General features: G+C 45.0%; 1 protein-coding gene across 4 annotated transcripts in view; it reads right to left on the reverse strand.

The window, feature by feature from the left end:
- MGMT (O-6-methylguanine-DNA methyltransferase) overlaps positions 1 to 25,165 on the reverse strand; it is a 344,140-nt gene that overhangs the window by 11,871 nt on the left and 307,104 nt on the right. For 2 of the 4 annotated variants that reach the window (XR_011246747.1, XR_011246748.1), the window contains exons 5-6: positions 19,144 to 19,355; positions 17,248 to 17,499 (exon numbers count right to left, since the gene is read on the reverse strand). Coding sequence is in view for 1 of the 4 variants with exons in the window: in XM_069541493.1 (XP_069397594.1) it covers positions 19,341 to 19,355 (15 nt within the window). In the remaining 3 variants the exon portion in view is untranslated. Of the gene's footprint in view, positions 1 to 9,497; positions 9,700 to 17,247; positions 17,500 to 18,554; positions 19,356 to 25,165 lie in introns of those variants that run through there. The other 2 variants (XR_011246749.1, XM_069541493.1) reach the window with 2 other exon arrangements.

The following is a 25,165-nucleotide window of genomic DNA, read 5'->3' on the forward strand; positions in this document are numbered from 1 at the left end:
ATAATTACAGGGATATATATTATATTCATGGGTTTTAAAAAACTCAGTAGTATAAAGAGGTAAATTCTCCCAAAATTCATCTGTAGATTAAACACAATAAAAATATCAGCAGGTGTACTTTTGTGGAAATTAACAAGCTGATTATAAAATTTATACAGACATGCAAAGGGTCAAGGATAATCAAGGTAATCTTGAAGAAACATAAAACTGGCAAACTCAGACCATCAGCTATCAAGGCTTATTTTCAAACTAATAACTGATGCAGTGTGTTATTGGTACAAGGATACATCAAAAGTCCAGAAACAGAACCACCCATGTGACAAAGTGAGGTTGGGTCAACATGTGGTACTGAGTCAACTGGCTCTGTCTCCCGAACAAAATAAACCTTGAACCCCTACCTCAGACACCACACAAAAATCAAGTCCACACAGATCTGTAGCTAAATGTGAAAGATAAAACAACAGCATTTTTAGAGGAAAACACAGGAGAATATCTTTATAAACTTGTGACAAGCAGAGATATACTAAGCAGGACACAAAACCTTCAACCATAAAATAAAAAACTGATAAATTTGACTACATTAAAATTAGGAAATTCTGTTCTTCAAAATGATACCTTTAACAGAATAAAAAGGCAAGCCACAGAGTGGAAGAAGATATTTGCAAGATATATAACTGACAAAGAACTCATATCAGAATATAAAGAACATCAATAAGTAGAAGCAGACGGATTAATAGAAAAATGGACAGAAGACTTGAAAAGGCAATTCACAAAAACCGGATATTCACATGGCCAATAAATTTAAAAAAGATGCTAAACTTCATTAACCATCAGGAAAAAGAAAATTAAACCACAAAGTGATACCACTACACCTCCACCAGAATGGCTAATTATGAAAGTACAGACAATGTCTTGCTTTGGGGAATACGTGCATCAATGGGAACTCTTATGCACTGCTGGCGGGAGTGTAAATTGGTACACATACTAGGGTAGACACTTATCTACTGAACACTGAAGGTTACAACTCAGCAACCCCACTGCTAGGCATACGCCCACAGAAATGTGCACACACACTCACTAAAACACACCAACGGCAATGTTAACAGCAGCACTATTTTAACACCTTTACTGAGGTATAATTGATATACAAAATATGCACATATTTAATGTACATAATTTGATGAGTTTGGATATATGCACGTGTCTGTGAAACCATCACTGTAACCAAGGTATCCATCGCCTCCCGAAATTTCCCTGAGCAGCACTATTTTTAATAGCCCCAAACTGGAAACACCTCCATCAGGATCAAAACAAGTAAGTAAAACTGTGGCACGTTCACACAATATAAATATTCTATACAACAGTGAGAATAAATCTTCCATCACTATGTGCATTCACTTGGATGACTCTCACTAACGTCATGTCAACTGAAAGAAGCCAGGCACAAAAGAGAACACATCATCTGATGTCCATTCATATAAAGTTCAAAAGGGCAAAATGTGAGTCAGTGGTGTGAAAGGTCAGAACTGAGGTTCCCTTGGGTGGGGTAGTACAAGGGATTCTGCTATGTTTACTTTGTACAAAGCCACAGAGCTCAATGCTTATGGTTCGTGAGTTTCTTAGTAATAACGTTATATTTCAATAACAAGTTTACATAAAAAACTAACAGAGAACATTCTTGTATTTATGTCTTTGTGCACAAATCAGTATTTCTGCATGGAGCAGTCCCTGAAGTGGTACTGTTGGTTCATTTTTTATTTTTTACCTTTATAAAATTTAATTTTTCTATATAACAAAGTATCAGAAGGAAGGAGTTTCCAGTGGTTCATTGATAATATGAGGTATATTCATATCTATGACAGGATTGGACACAGGGTGAAATTGGGCTTCAATGCAGGAACGTGAAGGCATCTTCTGACACATAGGTAGCTCTGGAAATGGAATAGCCTTTTCAGAGGTTGGTTCACTTTTTAAATGAACTTTAAATCTGGATAGGTATTGCCAAATACTCTCAATCACCAACACATAAGAAAATATCTATTTCTGGCAGTCCAAGCCACAGCAATCAGGCAAGAAAAAGAAAAAAGGCATCAGAATTGGGAAAAAAAAAAAGGAAGTAAAAATGTCTCTATTTGCAGATGACATGATTTTATATATAGGAAACCCTAAAGACCCCACTGAAATTCTGTTAGAGCTAATCAACAAATTCTGTAAAGTTGCAGAATACAAAATCAACACACAAAAATGAGTAGCACTTCTGTAAACTAACAATGAATTATCTGAAAAATAAATAAAACAATCTCATTTACAATAGCATCAAAACCAATAAAATACATAGGAATAAATGAAACCAAGGAGGTGAAAGATCTCTACACTGAAAGCTATTAAGATATTGATGAGAAAAAGTGAAGAAGACATAAATAGGTGGGAAAATATCCTGTGTTCATGCATTGGAATAATTAATATTGTTAAAATGTCCATACTACCCAAAGCCATCTATAGGTTAAATGTCACTATCAAGATTTCAACAGCATTTTTTTTTTTACAGAAATAAATAGGAAAAAAAATCCTAAAATGTGTATAGATAAAAGACCTCAAATAGCCAAGCAGTCTTGAGAAAGAAGAATAAAGCTGGAGGTATCACGTGCCCTGATTTCAAACTATATTACAAAGCCATAGTAATCAAGAGTATGGTAATGGCATTAAAAACAAACACAGACATCAATGGAGCAGCATAGACAGCCCAGAAATAAACCCATGCATATATATGGTCAATTAATTTATGAGAAAGGACCTAAGAATATATGACGGGGAAAAGACAGCCTCTCCAATAAATGGTGCTGGAAAACTGGAAATTCTCATGTAAAAGAATGAAACTAGACCTCTAAATTATACCACTCACAAAAATTAACTCAAAATGCATTGAAGACTTAAAATGTAAGACCAGAAACCATAAAACTCCTAGAAAAAACATAGGGAAAATTTCCTTGACATGGGTGTTGGCAACGATTTTTTGGATATGACACCTAAAGCACAATCAAGAAAATAAAAAATAAACAAGTGGGACTACATCAAACTAAAAAGCTTCTGTCCATCAAAAGAAATTATCAGCAAAGTGAAAAGACAACCTACGGAATGGAAGAAAATGTTTGCAAACACATCTGATAAGGGGTTAATATCCAAAATATATGAGGAATTCATAAAACTCAATAGCAGTCCCCTCCCAAATAATACAATTAAAACATGGACCAAGGAGTTAAACAGACATTTTTCCAAAGAAAATATTCAAATGGCTGACAGATACATGAAAAGATGCTCAACATTACTAATCATCAGGAAAGTGCAAATCGAAACCACAATGAGGTGTCCCCTCACACCTCTCAGATTGGCCATCATCAAAAAGACAGGCGATAACAAATGCTGGTGAGGATGTGGAGAGAAGGGAATCCTTGAGCACGGTTGGTGGGAATGTAAATTGGTGCAGCCATTGTGGAGAACAGTATGGAGGTTCCTCAAAGAATTGAAAATAGAGCTACCATATGATCTAGCATTTCCACTTCTGGATACATATCTAAAGGAAAAGAAGTCACTGTTCTGAAGAGATACCTGCACTCCCATGTTCACTGCCACATTATTTACAACAGCCAAGACCTGGGAACAAGGTAAAAGTGTCCAACGACAGGTGAACAAATTAAGAACATAATGGGAAAAATACATATAAATGGGAACGTGAGATAGGTACATACATGTATATATAACAAATATATATATATAAAATGGAAATGTAAGATAGATCGGTATCTATATAATGGAATACTAGTATTACAATAATCCAGTATAAATATATAATGGAATAATGGAACTATTCAGCCATAAAAAAATAAGGAAATCCTGCCCTTTGTGACAATATGGATGGAGCTTGAGGGCCTTACACTAAGTGAAATAAGTCAGACAGAGAAAGACAAATACTGTATGATTTCCCTTAGATGTGACCAAACTCATAGAAACGGAGCAGATTTGTCTTGCCAGAGGTGGAGGGCTGGGGGAATTGGATGAAGGTGGTCAAATGGTACAAACTTTCATTTTGTAAGCTATAAGACAAATAAGTTCTGGGGATGTAATGTACAACATGTTGACTATGGCTAACACAACCATTTTGTATATGTGAAAGCTGCTAAGAGAGTAGATCTTAAAAGTTTGCATCATAAGGAAAAAATATTTTTTGTGACTGTGTGAAGTGATAGATGTTAACTAAACTCACTGTGGTAGTATTTCACAACATATACATATATCAAATCATGGTTATACACCTTAAACTTACACAACATTGTATATCAATTATACCTCAATAAAACTGGAAAAAATAGAAGGAAACCGAAAATATCTATTTCACCACACCTTTACCCATAATAAATAATTCATTCCTGCCTGCATTTAAAAATATTTATTGTCATAAAAGGACAAATTGTTTATGATTCCACTCATATGAGGAACCCAGATTAGTCAAATTTATAGAAACAGAAAGTAGATGATGGGGCCAGGGGCTGGGGAGGGGAATGAGGAGTCAGTGTTTAATGGGGACAGAGTTCCAGGTTTGCAAGATGAAAAAGTCTGGAGATGGATCGTGGTGAAGGTTGCACAACAATGTGAATGTTGACTGCCACTGAACTGTACTCTTAGAAATGGTTAAAATGGTAAATGTTATGTATATTTTGGCAATTAAAAAAAATTTAAAAATTTATTGCATGCCTATTAGGTGCCTGGCACTGTTCTAGGTGCTAGGAATATAGCTGTGAATCAGAGACAAACATGTACTGCTTCTGACAGACTTGTATTCCAGGGAAGCTGTTATCAGTCAAAATTTTTGCTAATATAATTGGTAACAATGTTATCTTACTGCTTTAATGGCATTGTTCTAGTTACTAGTAGGTTGAGTATATTTTCATATATTTGTGCACCATTTGTATTTCTTCTGTGAAGTGCCTGTTCATATCATTTGCTCATTCTTTTCTACTGGGTTGTTTGTCTTTTTCTTATTAACTTGCAGGAGCTCTTTGTATTTTATGGCTCTTACCTCTTTGCCTATTTATATGTCCCAAATACCTTCTCTAAGTCATCGGCTTTGCTCTGGGCTTCTCTCCCTCTCTGTCCCTGCCCCGGCCACGTTTCTGGTTTCTGGTTCTTTGCTTCTGATGATGTTCCCCGTCCTAGGATTTACAAGCAAATTTTTCTTACATTTTATTCTAGTACTTTGATAGCTCCCTCCCGCCTCTGGTGGAGTCTTCTGGGTAGTGGTCCCATCGCCACTGTCCACCGCCCATTTGTGGGACATCTCTGTACCGGGAAAGGTGCAGGGGCCTGCTGGCCACCCAGGCAGGAGACGGCAGTGCCTCAGGCACCCACGTCTACTTTTCAGCATCTAGGTGGCGCCTCCTGGCTGCGCGTGTGGCTGCTCCTGAGTAGCTGGTTTGGAACTGGGCTGGAAGGTGGTTCACATGGTCAGAGCACCGGGCTTCAAACAGTACATCCTGCAAAGAAGGGCCGTCCAGGATCCTCCCTTCTGTGAGGCCACTCATGTCTGATCTTCCCAGACCAGCATTTGCCATGATCTGGTTCAGACACCAATAGTCTGAAGAAAGAATACAGCCTCAGGGGAACCTCAACAAATCAAGCAGGCCTTGAAGACAGCCTTGGCTGGCCATGCTGACCCCGCCTCTTCCAATCTGTCCTAAACAAGACACATGAACGGGCAACACAGAACGCGTGAATGCTGACCACCACGGCAGAGGGTCAACCTTCTGCTAAATCTGGGAAGGCTTTGCCCTGATGGAAAGACGGGCGGGGTGGAGGTAAAATCACACGAAGGCGGGCCTCTCTGGCCCTGCTGGGCACACCCTGGACGTGCCTCGTGATGCAGGGACCAGCTCGGAGGGAGCAGAGGGCTCCGGCCCCATGCCCACGCCACAGACCAGCCTCGTCCACTAGGAAGGGACCACAGCCACACTCCCCATCCACCTCCTCTAGTCTTTATGCGTCGATTCGAAGATGTGCTTGGTCACCGGCTGGGAAGGAAGGAGAGTGGGGAATCTAGCCAAGGTGACCAGCCTTCTGGGAGGCGTATTTGCCAACTCAAGCACTGGAGGCCATGGCCGGGGTAGGACAGTGCCTGCTGGGAATGCCGTGTGTTTTGAATGGGCTATTTTTTTTTAATTTAAATTAACATTTATTAAAATATTTGAGTAATATTAATAACATTTTTTTTGAAGATGTTGGGCGTAGGAGTTTATTAATTAATTTATTTTTGCTGTGTTGGGTCTTCGTTTCTGTGCAAGGTCTTTCTCTAGTTGTGGCAAGTGGGGGCCACTCTTCATCGCGGTGCGTGGGCCTCTCACTGTCGTGGCCTCTCTTGTTGCGGAGCACAGGCTCCAGACGCGCAGGCTCAGTAGTTGTGGCTCACGGGCCTAGTTGCTCCATGGCATGTGGGATCCTCCCAGACCAGGGCTCAAACCCGTGTCCCCTGCATTAACAGGCAGTGAATCGGCTATTTTTTAAAACTATCAGTTTTAGGTTCACAGCAAAATTGAGCGGGAGGTACAGAGATGCTCCGTACGCAAGCACACACAAGCACAGCCTCTCCCATAATGCACACCCCCACTGGAGTGGTACGTTCTGTTAAAATTAATGAATCTTAGGCTTCCCTGGTGGCGCAGTGGTTGAGCGTCCACCTGCCAATGCAGGGGACACGGGTTCGTGCCCCGGTACGGGAAGATCCCACATGCCGCGGAGCGGCTGGGCCCATGAGCCATGGCCGCTGAGCCAGCACGTCCGGAGCCTGTGCTCCGCAATGAGAGAGGCCACGACAGTGAGAGGCCCACATAACGCAAAAAAAAAAAAAAAAAAAAAAAATTAATGAACCTCCACTGACACATCATGGTCACCCAAAGTCCAGAGTTTACGTTAGGGTTCACTTTGGCGTCGTACATTTGATGGGTTTGGACAAGTGTATAATGACATGCAGCCACCATCACAGAGGACAGTTTCACTGCCCTGAAAACCCTCTGTGCCCTGCCTGTTCTCTCTCCCCAGTCCCTGGCAACCACTGGTCTTTTTACTGTCTCCATAGTTTTGCCTTTTCCAAAACGTCACATAGGTGGAATCATGCAATAAGTAGCCTTTAGAGATTGGCTCCTTTCACTCTGAATACGCACTGAAGCTTTCTCCTCATCTAGTCACCTCGAGAGCTCATGCCTTTTCAGCGCTGATAGTACGACACTGTCTGGATGCACCAGTTTACTAAGCCATTCACCTCATCTTGGCTGCTTCTGAGTGTCAGCAGTTATGGGTAAAGCTGTTATGAACATTCCCAGGCAGGTTTCTGTGTGGACACGTTTTCAGCTCTTTGGGTAACTACCAAAGGGTGTGACTGCTGGATCATACGGCAAGAGAAGGTTCAGCTTTGCGAGAAACTGCCACACTGTTCTCTCCAGCAGTGACTGTGTCCGGTGCCTACACGTACTCACCTGCCGGCGAGCCAACACCGCTTCTCGGGCCTCATGTCCGTCAGCACTGAGGGGCTAAAGCTTCGAACACGAGGAAGGCCAGCCCAGCCTGCAAGGGGCCCCAGACCTGGCAGGAAGACAGTTGACGGCATCGTGGCGACACCAGGGCCCCTCGCCCCACCTGAACGTGCAATTCCATCGCAAACACCCATGGTCCTGGATGTAATGCCAGTGGCAGCTGGAGTAGCTAGAAGACTTTTCAGAGGAAGGCCTTTTAAGCATCAAACTGAAGAAATGAGTCAACAGATCTCCCGCCTCTGATGGCCCTGACAGGTACGCGGCGCTGACTGCTTAGGTGACAGACGATGAAACCTGCAGCCGCAGAGGACGCGAAAAATTAACTGCCGTTCATGAAACTGGACCACACGTTGCCCAACGGAAGCAGTATTTCACGGTTCGGTTTTCCTTCTGCATTTAGTCACGGAAGTGGCATTGCGGGCTCTGGGAGGAGGGGCGGGTTCTCGGCGTGACGTCTGCCGCTTCCCCACCAGCACTGAGTGGCCGGTGCGGCAGCAGGGATGAGAAGTGGTTCATTTTAAACTCTAATGGATTTACACAAAGACCATTCTCTTCATCCTTCTAAAACCCAAGCCCTAATTATCTCGGTGCCTGGGGGCCTTGGTGGTACAGCTGCAAACACCACACCACGTAGCTTTGCCGTATGAAAATTATTTTCTTCCTAAAAGGACATTATTTCTTCTGCATGTGGGCCAGACTGTGCCTGTACTCCAGCTCTGAACCCACTCAGTGTCTCTAGGGGCCGAGCATGCACCCCTCTCCCCCCACGCGGTGTGCAGAGCCCTCGACTGGGTCCGACGCGGGGAACTTCACGCGGAAGGGGATGATGGATGTTGGGTTGTCCGGGCTTTGCTCGGTCCAGAAAGCTCAGGGGGGCAGTTGAGAGTCAGATGTGGGCAGGAGTCAACCCAGCGCTTGCTGTGACGGAGAAAGTGATGCCAACCGTTGCTTTTTCTCCTAGAACTTTTCTAATCGGAATGGATCTCGCTGTCAGGAAGGCTGGAGGCCATTAGAAGTGAGCTATGGCGAAGGTGATTTCCTGGCCACGTGGACCGGTAGGGCCTGGTGCACTTGGACTCGGCTTTTTGTTTTTTAGTCAAACAAGAATCAATATTTAAGATTATGCAATGTCCAAACCAGCCTGAAGTAACCGCCAATCCAAGGACAAGAGCTGGATAATTTACAGAGCAAGGAATCCATTTTTTTGAGAGGGGGAAGGGAAAAATCAAGATTTAAGCTTTTTATCTTGGGCTGAACTTTTCTCCTCCATTCTTAATGGCACCAGACATAAAGAAACCATCCATTTTGTTTTGTATGGACGGTCTGTACTTTGCACAGACTCTGAGCAAACGACAGGCCAGTTTTAGATCCTGACCACAGGTCTGAGCCGTAACCACCTTGTAAACAACACTCATTTACGTTTTTCCAACTTACAGCGCTGTCCTTGAGCCCAATCAAAATCTGCCCTCTTATTCTTTTGCCCCTACAATCAGCAGAGAAAGCCTTTTTATTGTCAGCTACTAATGGTTCTTCTGTACCATATTTTTAATGTGAAGATTAAATATTTATAAATGTCTCGTCAATAGCATCCCGTAACTGGCCCTCCCGAAGCCGCAGACGTGGGCCGTGCACACGCACGCAGAGTCAGAGGCTGCGGGCCATGGGAGCTGCAGCACGGGCTGTAGCGAGCACAGCACCTGCTGTCACCAGGACCTGCACTCTCATTGCCGGCCAGGGCCTGTTTCTCAAGAAGCCTGCGTCACAGCCAGGCTTTGTCCCCAGTTACCGGGATCACTGGCCTCTGCCACCCTAGAGGTGACCCCCCGGGTGACCCACCTGGACACTGTCCGTCTCAAGGTGTCTGCAGGAGGAAGCCAGGAAGCACTGCCTCTTCCCCGCCACCTGGAAGTGAAGGGCAGCAGGAGTCGGAGTCTGATGGACAAACCAGCGGGGGGCCGGGCAGGACGCTGTGCACAACTCTGCAGCGGCAACGGGAGGGCCACGCGGGTCCTGAGGGGACGGGGCGGGGGCCCTGGGCACTGCCACGGGGCCACGTCCAGCACGGCTTCAGCAGCCTTCTCTAGGCCTGGCTCGAGCCCTCGGTGAGCGGAAGTTCTCAGCCCTGAAACAGACGGGCCGGGAGAGAGCCATGGGCCTGGGAAGTGGAGACGGCGCGGCAGGAGGGCCCTGGGCACTTCGGAGCAAACGGCACCACCTCGTAGGGGCAGCAGACCCGCCTTCTCCTCACGGGGCCATTAACACCCCGGACACGGCGGCAGAGCCCCGCTGTGACAGAATCCGGAAGGGCCCGGCTGCGGGAGCGGAAGCCAGGGTCACGGGGGTGGAACCGGACGCAGCGCGGGACGCACGGGAAGCCCCGCCCTCCCGCCGCTGTGAGCTCTGCAGTGGGTGGGGGGCGGTGGCTCGGTGGACGCCGCTGAATCACAAGCTAGTCGATACCCTTTCAGGCTGGGAAAGCCCTGCCGGCGACTTGAAGGAAAGCAGCAGTGCACAAGCAGCCCGGCTCGCTCTCCCGCTCGAACAAACGGCAGAGGAGAGGAAAGTCCATCTCCCTTTCCTGCGCTGCTGATCGGGGGCACCTGGGAACCCAGCTTGCCCGAGGGGAGCTCCTCGGCCCGCAGTCTGGATGGACAGTGCCTGGGGGCACGGTGGGCAGGTGGGCCCAGAGCTTGGCCCGGCTCAGCCCTGAGAGCCCAGAGGCCTCCGTCTGCGTACCCGCCTCTTGGGAAGATTGTGAGTTTCCGTTGAGATGCACAACGTCCACACGGGAGCTTTAGAAACTGTAAAGTGCTGCGCGGGTGTCAAGACTATTCTTGTTTCCACACGCGAACGATTCATGGAATCAGTGACCCCAGTCCTTCCTCAAAAGGACCCAGCAAATACCCAGGTAGGGCAGGCCTGGCATAAACCCCCGGAGACCGAAGCGGGTCTGGAATCCCCGTGGGCGTGCCGCTGCCCCCGCCCCGAGCGACGGCAGGCTCCGGGGGGCAGGCCAAGTCTTGGGGGCTCTCGTCTGGACCAGCAAGGGAAGGACACGAACGTGCAACCCTGGACCGTGACCCTCAAGGCGTCTGGGACAGGAGCTGGAGGGCTCGAGCCCCCCGCTAACAGCGAGGCACGGATAAGGCCACACCGGCCATCACGGAGACGGAACCGGCCGGCCGGGAGGCAGCCCGGGAGGACGTGCGCCTCAGGCGGGCCAGCTCGGGGGCCGCCGGCTCTCGTAACCGCTGCGATGCTGCTGATGAGCACGTATTGATTTCTTTAGTGCCTCTCCGGAGCCCCAGAGCACTTGGCGCACTTATTGGAAAGTGCCTGAAACCAAATTGAAGACAGGCCCAATGAGGAGAATCAATCCAAACGTTAAGGGTATCTGAGGGCTTAGGAGCAAATGGGGAGAGACAACAGGTATTCAGCCTCCCCCAGATCCAAACACTTAAGGCAGACGCTTTGCCCCACGCCGTTCAATAGCCTGCTACTGCCTTGCCAGCAAAACGGAAAGAGGTTAGTGTCTGCGCACTGCTGGTGGATGGGCCCGGCTTTCAGGGAAAGGCCTCAGACAGTCTGCAGATCTACACGCGCTAAACGGCGCCCTGGGCAGCTGCCTGCCCTGCGGTCCCACCCCCGGCCCCCTCAGGCTGCCTTGGGCACTCGCTCGACACCCAGGCCGGCCCTCAGAAAACAACACAGTTTTCTGAAAAGTTTCTGCTTGGAAGTAATTTCAAACCGACAGGAAAGCTGGCGGAACAGAACCACGTAGCGCCCGCCCACCAATCCTTCGCCCAGATTCACGTCCTGCTGAGAGCATCGTTGCTGATCTCCTGCCTATTTTTTCTGAGCCGCTTGGGAGGGACGCATCGTGGGTATTCATCCCAAACTTTCAGGGTGTGTCTCAGGGGTCAGGGCACTGCTTCCAACTTCAGTAACTGCAGCGTCGACGCAGAACTTCAATCGACCAATAATGCCCTTCCCACACTCCCTTCTAACCTAGGACCCGTCCAGGAGCAGGGATTGCAGTTAGCTGCCCTGCCTCCTTACTCGCCTTTCCTCTGGAACATTCTCACCGCCTCTGTCTTCTCTGACATTGATGTTTTCTAAGAGAAATCCTTGTTTTCACAGCAGCTTTCACCCCGGGCTGCTGGGCTGCTGCTGTGTCTCCCACAGACACGGGGACCAGATCAGCCTGGGTCGCCCAGCCGTGGCCACGTGTGTTCAGAACCCACGGACGGCGGCATCCGGTGCTGGAGGGGTCAGGCCTGAGGCTGCCCACGTGAAGGTACTCCTGAAGTGGGCACGGGGCGTGCAGAGGGTGCACGTCGCTCCGGGCAGCGCTCTTTGGCCACAGACTCGCGATGCAGGCGGCAGCCCCGTCAAGGGTTAGCGCTCAGGGGACCAGCTCCCAGCTGAGCCTCACCTGCAGCATCACAGACGGGCATGGACGCCGAGGACCCCGTTTCACCTTTGGCTGAGAGCGAACTTGACAAAGACCGATATTAAAAGTGATCTCTTTCTCTTCTTGGGAACATCTCCCCCATGGAGCCCTGTAGGCAACTTTGCAGAACCCAGTGGAGTCCAGGGAAGCCCAGGGAAGCAGAGCAGCCTCTGAACACAGCCACCCCCTCACCTTTCCCTAACTTTGGTAACACGTGGGGAAATGAATTGGGAGCTGGAAGGAGAAAGAAGGATGAATGGGCATGCGGCGCAGAGTCCTGAGACGGGATGGTCAAGGCCTGCCCCTCAGCCCAGGGTCCTGTGTCTATGACGGGCTCTGTGCCCTCCCAGGGGGCCGGGGCCGCAGACTCCAGAGGAAGGTAGGAGCGCCCATGCGTGTGCAGAGGAAGCGGGGCCTTGGGAGACAGAGGCCTCCAGGCTGTGTCCGGGTGTGCGGACGGGGCCTCCATCACACTGCTGGACCAGGCCGGTGGTCTCGAGCCTGTGGGCCGGAGCGACTCTGAACGGCTTCCTCCCTCTGCAGCTCCACTCTAGGGAAGGGGCCCTGACAGACGTGTTAGTACTAAATAGTTCCCTTAGGAAGCAGAGAAGGGAAGGGAGGGGTCTGGGGAGGGACAGGGGGCAGTGGAGAGAGAGGTGAGAGCGAGCGAGCTGCTGTGTGATGCAAGAAGAGCACACGCCTTGTTCCCTAAACCCCCAGGTGCCACTGCACCGTGACACGAAAGCCCACAGGGAAAAGGGCTGTGGCAGTTCCCGTGAGGAACTATACTTGATCAGTTGCCAGTGTTCACCATTCTGAGGCTCATACAGGGAGGAGGCCCCCTTTGGAACCGATCTCACTCATGAACATTCTGTGACGTGGAGCCAGACAGGGTGAATCGGTATAGGATAAGATACAGAAGGGTGAATCGGTATAGGATAAGATACAGAAGGAAGAGATGAGCTTTAAAAATCCCCAAACAAAACCCCTGCTGTTTGCAGGCAGAATTTAGAGAGAATGTAAAAGAATTCGGATTACCTAGCTGATTGAAAAATAAAAGTATTTCACATTTTCAGATTCGACAGTCAGCAAAATATTCCTAAAGGAACACATGGCCTCAGAGTAAAGACGGAATTAAGGGTATGACTCTTAAGAGCTCAGACCACGTTTAAGAGTCTTACAGACCCTCTCAGCAAGAGAAAGAGGGCTTCTAAAAACCTGAGGGGCGTTGTCTCATAGAATCCTGACATGTCCAAAGTAGAGAGAGGTCTGTCTTGAAAAGAATTACAGTTGTGACTTCTGGGGGCATAGAGGAAACGCTTAGAAGACTCATAGGAGACCTACAAAAATTTTAAGAGAATTATATTAATAAGAGCACTACCAGCTGGACTAAGGGCGGGGCGGGGGGCGATACTGTTCAAGATGAAAAGGCGATTCTGGGCCTCCAGATTTCTATGAGCAGAAAGAAGACAGAGAAAGCTACTGATCTTCAAACATGGGTCAATTCTGATGGAAAAGAATCACTAGAGAGCAGAACAAGAGGACATTGGAGGGCTTCTCTGGTGGCGCAGTGGTTGAGAGTCTGCCTGCCGATGCAGGAGACACGGGTTCGTGTCCCAGTTCGGGAAGATCCCACATGCCGCAGAGCGGCTGGGCTGGTGAGCCATGGCCGCTGAGCCTGAACGTCTGGAGCCTGTGCTCTGCAACGGGAGAGGTCACAACAGTGAGAGCCCCGCGTACTGCAAAAAAAAAAAAAAAAAAAAAAAAAAAAAAAAATTGCAGCTGTAATTAAAGATCTCTCACAAAGAAAACTCCAGGCTCAGAGGGCTTCACTGGCAAATGCTACCAAATATCTGAAGGAGAAATAAGATAAATCTTACATAAACTCTTTCAGAGAAGAAAGAAAGAGGCAGCACTTTCTGACACATTTTGTAAGTCCGGTATAAGCCTGATATAAAAACTTGAGAATAATGAAAGAGGAAAGGAAATTACAGGCCAATATCTTTCTTGACCAGAGACACAAAAATCATTCACAAAATATTAGCAAATTAAACTGACAATATATAAGAGAATACACCATGACCAACTGAGCTTATTCTAGGAATGCAAGGTTATTGTAACATTTGAAGATCAACTGTAATTCACCACATTAGTAGAGCAAGGAGAACAACCATTTAATCATCTCGATAAGTACAAAAAAACCATTTGACAAATTCAACTCATTCATTTTGAAAACTCTCAGCAAACAAGGAATGGAAGGAACTTCCTCAATGAGATAAAAAGGCATCTATGAGAAACCTACAGCTAACATCAGGTTCAGTGGCAAGGACCTGAGTGATTTTCCCTCAAGATGGTGACCATGGCAAGAATGTCCATTCTTTTCACTTTTATTCAACACTGACTGGATGTTATGACCAGTGAAATAAGATAAGAAAAAAAAATGAAACGCATAAAAATGGGAGAAGAAGTAAAACTCGTTCTTGCCCCACAGATGAAATGATTATACATGGAGAAAATCCTAAGTAATCTAAAAGAAAACTACTAGGATAAATTAGTAAATTTTTTAAGGGTGTAAAATTCAAGGACAAAATAAAATACTAATTGAGTCAATGTCATGAAAGAAAAGGACAGTGTGAGAAACTGTCAAAAACTGGAGGAGGCTAAGGAGATATGATGAGTAAATGCAATGTGGTGTCTGGACTGGACCCTGGATCAGAGAAAGAACATCAGTGGGAAAACTGGCGAGATCTGAATAAAGTCTGTAATTTAGTTAATAGTATTTACCAACGTTAATTTCTTACTTTTGACAGTTGTACCGTTGTTACATAAGACGTTAACATGACAGGAAACTGGGTCAAGGGCATATGGGAACTCTTTGTACTATCTTTGCAAGTTTTTTAAGTCTAAAGTTATATCAAAATAAAAAGTTTAAGAACACAGAAGACATCATTGGAGGCTTCTTGAATGAGACGGAAGCAACATGGCTCTGGTGGCAGCTACAGCAGCAGCTGCTCCCCAGGCCAGGTTCCTGTGTGAGCCCAGAAGCTGTTCCTGGGAGCTCAGCCTTTGAACTTCCTGCCAGTGATTCTGTAGCTACATAATGCCCTGTAATAAATTTCTTGCTTAAACAGCAAGAGTCACTGCTAAGAAAATGAAAAGGCAAGCTGCAGACCAGGAGAAGATATTTCTACCATATATACTCACACAGAGGAATTGCTTCTAGACTATACAGAGAGGTGTATAGGTGTCAACATTGAGGTGACAAATAGGAAAATGAGAAGGGAGTAAACAGCCACGTCATCAGGGAGATTATAAAAAAAAAAAAAGAGCCAGTTTTTTAAGGAAACTCCATATACGACCCAGCAATCCCACTACTGGGCATATACCCTGAGAAAACTATAATTCAAAAAGAGTCATGTACCACAATGTTCACTGCAGCACTATTTACAATAGCCAGGACATGGAAGCAACCTACGTGTCCATCGACAGATGAATGGATAAAGGAGATGTGGCACATATATACAATGGAATATTACTCAGCCATGAAAAGAAATGAAATTGAGTTATTTGTAGTGAGGTGGATGGACCTAGAGACTGTCATACAGAGTGAAGTAAGTCAGAAAGAGAAAAACAAATACCGTATGCTAACACATATATATGGAATCTTAAAAAAAACAAAAAGTTCTGAAGAACCTAGGGGCAGGACAGGAATAAAGATGCAGACGTAGAGAATGGACTTGAGGACACGGGGAGGGGGAAGGGTAAGCTGGGACGAAGTGAGAGAGTGGCATGGACATATATACACTACCAAATGTAAAACAGATAGCTAGTGGGAAGCAGCCGCATAGCACAGGGAGATCAGCTCGGTGCTTTGTGTCCACCTAGAGGGGTGGGATAGGGAGGGTGGGAGGGAGACGCAAGAGGGAGGGGATATGGGGATATATGTATATGTATAGTTGATTCACTTTGTTATACAGCAGAAACTAACACACCATTGTAAAGCAATTATACTCCAGTAAAGATGTTAAAAAAATAAATAAAATGCATTGATACAAAAAAAAAGAATGAATAAACAAACTGTGGAATATTCTTACAATGGAATGTTACTCAGCAATAGAACATGAGCTTTGGATTCAGGTAACACTACAGCTGACTGCAGAAGCACCGCGTGGAGTGAAAGAAGCCCAACAACAAAGGGTGCCCACTGGGCGATTCCACTCACAGCAAGTTCACAACAGAACGAATCCACGGTGACGGGAGCAGAACAGGGCGGCCTGTGGGGGAGGGGATTGACTGGAAGGGGGCAGGGGGGAAGTTCCTGAAGCGACGAAGAAGTTCCATGTCTTTAAAATTTTTTTTAATTGAGGTAAGCAATACATAATGTCAAAAGCTACGTTTTAACCACTCTGCACAGCTCAGTGGCACTGAGGACATCCAGCCTGCTGTACAGGCACCGCCACCATCCATCTCTGGAACTTCTTCAGCACCCCCGACTGAAACTCTGCACCCGCTAAACACTAACTCGCCATTTCCTCCTCCCCCAGCAACCACCACTCCTTCTGTCTCTGTGGATCTATTATTCCAGGTGCTTTGTATAAGTGGAATTATGTAATATTTGTCCTTTTTTATCCGGCCTATTTTATTTGGCATTATATATTCAAGTTTCTTCCACGCTGTAGCAGGTGTCATAATTTCCTTATGAAGGGTAAATAATATTCCACTCTATGGATGGACCGCATTTTGTCTGTCTATTCATCCAATGATGGATAATTTATGTTGTTCCCACCTTTTAGCTGTTGTGAATAACGTTACCAAGAACAAGATATGAGTGTGCAAACACCTGATAGCGAAAAGTTCTGCATCTTGCCTGGGGTGTTGGTTACGCAGCGGGATACATTTTCAAAGCTCACTATACAGGGCACTTACAACCTGTGAAGTGGTGCACCCCTCGTGCCCTAACCACGACAGGCCTTAGGTATAGCCCTCCGTTCCCTCTGCTCCCCTCTACTCACCCCTGCCGCCTCGGGGGCTGGGGAGGAAAGCCCCCTCCCACTTCCTCCAGCTTGAGCCAGGGCTCCCCACCTGCTCCCCGTCACTCAGTTCAACCCCCATGCGCCGACTGGGAGTCACACTGCGTGTGGGGGACAGCAGGTCTCCAGGGAGACACCAGGGGTGGGCCCCCTGCACCCCACAGCACTCTGGGCTTTGTCTACTCACCCCACGATCTTCTCTCTTTGCAGCTGAGCCCCTGGAGGCAGCCTGCCCCCGTACAGCAGCCGTGGGGCTGAGCAGGCCATGTCCGCTGCCATCGGGGAGGGGTCTGTGCCCCCTGAGCGGTTCCCGGGGTTCCTCACACAGAGGGCGTCAGGCTCTGCCAGCACCTTCGGGATGACTCGCATATGTTTTTTAACAAGTCAACAGTAGAGTTGAAATAGGCTTAAGGCCCTCTTGCTTTCCTTGAAGAAAGTTCTGTATTGTATTAATAAAGAGAAACAGTAGGAATCGTGGCAAAAATAATAAAAAAGACAGCTCTGTTGGGGAGGAGGTGCTGCAGCTCTCCCTAGGGGATGGACGTCTACTCTGGAGCTAATTCTTCTCTGAAATAAGTTTGATCTGTCCTCACAGATGATCAAAGCAGCGTGCGGCCCATGAGGACGAGCGGGATGCTGGAAATGCTGGAGGCGAGCTCCCGGTCTTGGAGGAACACAGCCCGTGTTTTCCCTGCCTCGGCTTCCACGTGCTGGGAGTGGGATCCATCCACAGCCCAGTCCCGGGGCAAGCGGGTCAGGTGGGCATCAGCCGTGGGCAAGCGGGTCAGGTGGGGCTCTGGGCGAGGCATCCAGGAAGGGCAGAGGAACCCCTAACCCCAACTCCCAGGCGCTCCCCGCACCGCTGGCCCCTCCAGCCCGACGCAGGGAGGGGCGCTCTGCCCTGAGCCAGCTGCCGCCCGGCCTGTAGCCAAAGGAAGCCGAAGTCCCCCCGCCTCCCCTGCACCCGTCCCCAGAGCCAGTCCACACCCGGGCAGGGCACAGAGAACAGTGCTCGTTACTGGTTTACCCTCCTGTGGGGCCCGGCAGGTTGTTCCTGAAGACCACAGGGTCCCTGAAAAGCCTGGCTCAGCGCACGGCCCCGGCTGCCACGGCCTTGCTCTGGGTCTCTCCGCTTGAGGTCAAGGGTGGGAAGCCGCTCTCCGACCCAGGTCCAACTGGGCGGGACTCTCACAGCCTAGAACAGGCTGGCCCTGGGCTGTCCTCAAGCCTTTCAAGCACTTTCTAATTTTCCTGGCTGTTTTTCAAAAGCTCCTTTTTCTCCTCCATAAATTGACCTTTAAGAGTGGTTATTTGATATACAAAGCAGACAGCTTGTCATTACTTAATTCCTTAAATGATACACCAGCATCTGGACAAAGGATATACTAGCATTTCATAAATGTTAACACCTATATAAAATATCATATTGTTGTCAATAATATCAAGATATTAGTAATGCCAACACTGTCAGGATACCTTTGACTAATCAAACTGTATCAATATTAGGGTTCAATTTGAAAATAGTACCCTAATTGTAAAAAAACTCCAAAGGAAGGCCTTTTTAGTTAGAAATAAAACGATTCAATACAATGGTAGGTTGTATTAATACTGTAAGCCCAGAGAACTTTTCTTGAGGTTGCAAAAAGGAATATATGGTGCCCATTTAAAATGCACCAATTACATAGAAGGCATCGGGTGGGTATGAAACCATTTACTGAGGTCAGAAACCTGGTGAGCAGAGGCCGGGCCACGGCTGGGCATGGGCGTGGGCTGGCTCCCATGGGAGTTCTCCACCACGCTGGCCACGCTGTGCAGCTCATATTCACACCACTCGTAGTCGCTGACCGACGCTGCCTGAGTGAAGATGCATGGCACAGCAGACAGGGGTGCAGGGGAGTCTCAACTCCATAAATCTACACCCTCCGCGGTTTACCGTGCCACGCTGGTGGGTGTGTTACTCAGCCCGCCTTCCCCCATTTTTCTTTTTATTTTGGGGGATTGGGAAATGAAAGATCTATTTACTTTGAAGCTGATTTTATGTTTTCAGCATCTTCAGGAGTTTATATTTTTCCCTAAAAACTACCTGAAGAGCCAGGAAGCCGTCTGGTCCTCACAGAACTTGCCCCCATCTCACTGCTCCTTGAGCTGGTGCTGGTGCATTCCCACAGCAGTGAACAAATGCTGGGAAGACATCGCTCCTGCCTCTGGGGAAGATGTCCAGTAACAACGGATGTTAAGAAAGCAGCACGATTATCTCCCATATCGTTTCCAGACACCATCTCAGTTCACAGGTTCCTGGCAAAGGAGATGGGGCACAGTAAGGGACAAAGGACCAAAGACAGTGACACAGCACAGATCAGTGACTTTGGAAACAAAATACAAATATTTGGGGGCAGACACATCATTTTAAGTTTCGTACGTGAAGTGAGACCTTAGTAAAATGTTTCTGCTTTCCTGCATTCTTTCTTATTGTATGTGCTAATTAAAAACTAACATTTTAGTTTTTAATTAGCACATACATAGCATCTCAAACATATGTGAAGTAAACAGAATAGCATAATGAGTCCCTTACACCTGGCATCCAGCTTCCTCACCCATCAACATTCTGCTTAGCTTGCTTCCTCTATGCCCCTCACCCTCCAATTGCCACTCCTTTTGAGGTCAAACTTATATACCTTATATACTTTGAATCACACAAATCTCAACATATTTAACACACAAATCTCAACATATTTAACACATTTGTTAAGCTACATCCCTATCAGGATATAGATTTGTTTCATCACCCCAGAAAGTTCCCTTATGCTTCGTCCTAGTTAGCCCACTCACTCCACTCTGGGCAGCCAGCCTTCTGAATTTTTTCCCCGTGGATCAGTTTTGCATCTTCCAGAACATCATATAAATCAGGGGTCCCCGACTCCTGCGCTGCGGACCGATGCCAGTCCGCAGCCTGTTAGGAACCAGGCTGCAGAGTGGGAGATGAGTGGTGGGCAAGCGAGCGAAGCTTCATCTGCCGCTCCCCATTGCTCGCATTTACCGCCTGAACCATCCCACCCCCCGGCCCAGTCCGCGGAAAAACTGTCTTCCACGAAAATGTTGGCTATAAATGATAAAGCTTGTACTCCTCTGTGTTCAGCTTCTTTCACTCAGCATAACATCTATGAGAGTCACCCATGTTACTGCATATACAAGATATTTCATTTCTTTTTATTGCTGAGTAATATTTCGCTGTATGGATATATGACGAATTGTTTATCCATTCTGTTGGGTGTCATTTAGGTTGTTTCCAATTTTTGAATAATTTTAAAAATTATGATTACAATGGCTGAATTCTTCCAGCTTCATTCTTTTTCAAGGTTGTTGTTTTGACCCGCCTAGGTTCTTTGCGTTTCCATACACAATTTAAAAAAAAAAAATCTTGTCAATTTCTGTAAACGCCTGCTAGGATTATGACTGGAATTACTTTGGAGTTTTCCATCAATTTTCAGAGAACTGACATCTTAACAATTTTCCAATCCATGAACATAGTATATCCCTCCATTCATTTCGGTCATTTCTATTTCTCTAAGAAATATTTTGCAGTGCTTAATGTAGACGTCTTACACATCATTCATTAAGCCTGCTTCTAAGTATTTTGGGGTTTGATGCTATTATAAATAGTATTCCTGTAAATTTTCCATTTGTTTGCTGATAGTATATAGAAATATCATTGGTTTTTGCATATTTGCCTTATGTCCACGACCTTGCTAAATTCTGCAGTTTTTTCTTCTTGGTTCATTAGAATTTTCTCGGTACAGAGTCAAGCCATCTGCAAACAGGGACAGTTTCACTTCTTTCCCACCCTCATGAATTTTACTTGTTTCACAGCATAGGCTGACATGTCAGGTAGCCTTGGTTAGAAGTGCTGAGAGCAGACACATGGTCTTTCCTCATCTTAGGGGCAAAGCATTCCAGTGTTTCATCTTTAAGTATTTTATCAGTTGTGGGCTTTTTGTAGCTGTCTTCCATCAGATTGAGAAAGTACCTCTTTAATCCTAGTTTGCTGAGAGTTGTTTAAATAAGGGTTTTTTTTTTTTCAAATGCTTTTTCTGCATCTACTGAAATGATCTCCTTTTTCTCCTGCACTCTATTACTATGGTAAATTATACTGATTTCTGAACACTTTTTTCAATTTCCTATAATTTTTATTTATTTGTACACAGCAGGTTCTTATTAGTTATCTACTCTATACATATTAGTGAATATATGTCAATCCCAATCTCCCAATTCATCCCACCACCACCCCCTCCTACACTTCCCCCCTTGGCATCCACATGTCTGTTCTTCACATCTGTGTCTCTATCTCTGCCCTGCAAACTGGTTCATCTGTACCATTTTTCTAGATTCCACACATAAATGTTAATATATGATGTCTGTATTTCTCTTTCTTACTTCACTCTGTATGACAGTCTCTAGGTCCACCCATGTCCCTACAAATGACCCAATTTCATTCTTTTTTATGGCTGAGTAATAGTCCATTGTATATATGTACCACGTCTTCTTGATCCATTCGTCTGTCTATGGACATTTAGGTTGCTTCCATGACCTGGCTATTGTAAACAGTGCTTCAGTGAACATTGTGATACATGTTTCTTTTTGAATTATGGTTTTCTCTGGGTATATGCCCAGTAGAGGGATTGCTGGGTCACATGGTAATTTTATTTTTAGTTTTTTAAGGCACCTCCATACTGTTCTCCATAGTGGCTGTATCAACTTACATTCCCACGAACAGTGCAAGAGGGTTCCCTTTTCTCCACATCCTCTCCAGCATTTGTTGCTTGTAGATTTTCTGATGATGCCCATTTTAACCAGTGTGGGGCCATTCTAACCAGTGTGAGGTGATGCCTCATTGTAGTTTTGATTTGCATTTCTCTAATAATTAGTGATGTTGAGCAGCTTTTCATGTGCCTCTTGGCCATCTGTATGTCTTCTTTGGAGAAGTGTCTATTTAGGTAGTCTGTCCATCTTTTGATTGGGCTGTTTGTTTTTTTAATATTGAGCTGCATGAGCTGTTTGTATATTTTGGAGATTAATCCTTTGTTTGTTGGTTTGTTTGCAAATATTTTCTCCCACTCTGAGGGTTGTCGTTTCGTCTTGTTTACAGTTTCCATTGCTGTGTAAAAGCTTTTAAGTTTCATTAAAAGCTTTTACATTAAAAGGTCCCATTTGTTTATTTTTGTTTTATTTCCATTACTGTAGGAGGTGGGTCAAAAAAGATCTTGCTGTGATTTACGTCAAAGAATGTTCTGCCTATGTTTTCCTCTAAGAGTTTTATAGTGTGCGATCCTACATTTAGGTCTTTAATCCATTCTGAGCTTATTTTTGTGTATGGTGTTAGGGAGCCTTCTAATTTCATTCTTTTACATGTAGCTGTCCAGTTTTCCCAGCACCACTTACTGAAGAGACTGTCTTTTCTCCGTTGTATATCCTTGCCTCCTTTGTCATAGATTACTCGACCATAGGTGCATGGGTTTATCTCTGGGCTTTCTATCCTGTCCCATCGATCTATATTTCTGTTTTTGTGCCAGTACCATATTGTCTAGATTACTGTAGCGCTGCCGTATAGTCTGAAGCCAGGGAGTCTGATTCCTCTCTCAAGATTGCTTTGGCTACTGGGGTTTTCTGTGTTTCCATACAAATTGTGAAATTTTTTGTTCTAGTTCTCTAAAAAATGCCATTGGTCATTTGATAGGGATTGCATTGAATCTGTAGATTGCTTTGGGTAGTACCGTCATTTTCACAATATTGATTCTTCCAATCCTAGAACATAGTATATCTCTCCATGTGTTTGTGTCATCTTTGATTTCTTTCATCAGTGTCTTATAGTTTTGAGTACAGGTCTTTTATATTCTTAGGTAGGTTTATTCCTAGGTATTTTATTCTTTTTGTTGCAATGGTGAATGGGATTGCTTCCTTAATTTCTACTTCTGATCTTTCATTGTTAGTGTATAAGAATGCAAGAGATTTCTGTGCATTAATTTTGTATCCTGCTACTTTACCAAATTCATTGATTAGCGCTAGTAGTTTTCTGGTGGCATCTTTAGGATTCTCTGTGTATAGTATCATGTCATCTGAAAACAGTGACAGTTTTATTTCTTCTTTTCCAATCTGTATTCCTTTTCTTTCTTTTTCTTCTCTGACTGCCATGGCTAGGATTTCCAAAACTATGTTGAATAATAGTGGTGAGAGTGGACATCCTTGTCTCATTCCTGATCTTAGAGGAAATGCTTTCAGTTTTGAGAACTGAAAACGATGTTTGCTGTGGGTTTGTCATATGTGGGCTTCCTTATGTTGAGGTAGGTTCCCTCTATGCCCACTTTCTGTAAATGGTGTTGTAATTTTACCCATTGTAAATGGGTGTTGAATTTTGTCAAAAACTTTTTCTGCAACTATTGAGATGATTATATGGTTTTTATTCTTCAATTTGTTAATATGGTGTATCACATTGATTTGCATATATTGAAGAATCCTTGCATCCTTGGGATAAATCCCACTTGATCATGGTGCATGATCCTTTTAATGTGTTGTTCGATTCTGTTTGCTAGTATTTTGTTGAGGATTTTTGCATCTATATTCATCAGTGCTATTGGTCTGTAATTTTCTTTTTGTGCAGTATCTTTGTCTGGCTTTGGTGCCAGGGCGATGGTGGCCTTGTAAAATAATTTTGGAAGTGTTCCTTCCTCTGCAACTTTTTGGAAGAGTTTGAGAAGGATGGTGTTAGCTCTTCCCGAAATGTTTGATAGAATTCACCTGTGAAGCCATCTGGTCCTGGACTTTTGTTTGTGCGAAGATTTTTAATCACAGTTTAAATCAATTTCATTACTTGTGATTGGTCTGTTCATACTTTCTATTTCTTCTTGGTTCAGTCTTGGAAGGCTGTACCTTTCTAAGAATTTGTCCATTCCTTCCAGGTTGTCCATTTTATTGGCATAGAGTTGCTTGTTTTATTGCTTGGCATAGAGTCTCTTATGATGCTCTGTATTTCTGCAGTGTCTCTTGTAACTTCTTCTTTTTCATTTCTGATTATATTGATTTGAGACCTCTCCCTCTTTTTCTTGATGAGTCTGGCTAAAAGTTTACCAATCTGGTTTATCTTCTCAAAGAACCAGCTTTTAGTTTTATTGATCTTTGCTATTGTTTTCTTTGTTTCTATTTCATTTATTTCTGCTCTGATCTTTATGATTTCTTTCCTTCTACTAACTTTGGGCTTTGTTTGTTCTTCTTTCTCTAGTTCCTTTGGGTGTAAGGTTAGATTGTTTATTTGAGTTTTTTCTTGTTTCTTGAGGTAGGCTTGTATTGCTATAAACTTCCCTCTTAGAACTGCCTTTGCCGCACCCCACAGGTTTTGGATCATGTTTTCGTTGTCATTTGTCTCTAGGTTTTTTGTTTTTTGTTTTTGATTTCTTCAGTAATCTCTTGGTTATTTAGTAACGTATTGTTTAGCCTCCATGTGTTTGTGTTTTTTACGTTTTTTTCCCTGTAATTGATTTCTAATCTCACAGTACTGTGGTCAGAAAAGATGCCTGATATGATTTCAATTTTCTTAAATTTACTGAGGCTTGATTTGTGACCCAAGATGTAATCTATCTTGGAGAATGTTCCGTGTGCACTTGAGAAGAAATGTAATCTGTTTTCAGATGGAATATCCTATGAATATCAATTAAATCTGGTCTATCGTGTCATTTAAAGCTCGTGTTTATTAATTTTCTGTCTGGATGATCTGTCCATTGGTGTAAGTGAAGTGTTAAAAAAGCCCCCCACTATTATTGTCTTACTGTCAATTTCCTCTTTTATAGCTGTTAGCATCTGCCTTGTGTGTTGGGGTGCTATGTTGGGTGCATATATATTTATAATTGTTATATCTCCTTCTTGGATTGATCCCTTGATCATTATGTAGTGACTTTCCTTGTCTCTTGTAACATTCTTTATTTTAAAGTCTATTTTATCTGATACAAGTATTGCTACTCCAGCTTTCTTTTGATCTCCATTTGCATAGAATATCATTTTTCATTTCCTCACTTTCAGTATGTATGTGTCCCTAGGTCTGAAGTGGATCTCTCTCTTTT

Source organism: Delphinus delphis, chromosome 16 (genome assembly GCF_949987515.2).
Source record: "Delphinus delphis chromosome 16, mDelDel1.2, whole genome shotgun sequence".
NCBI classification, from domain to species: Eukaryota; Metazoa; Chordata; class Mammalia; order Artiodactyla; family Delphinidae; genus Delphinus; species Delphinus delphis.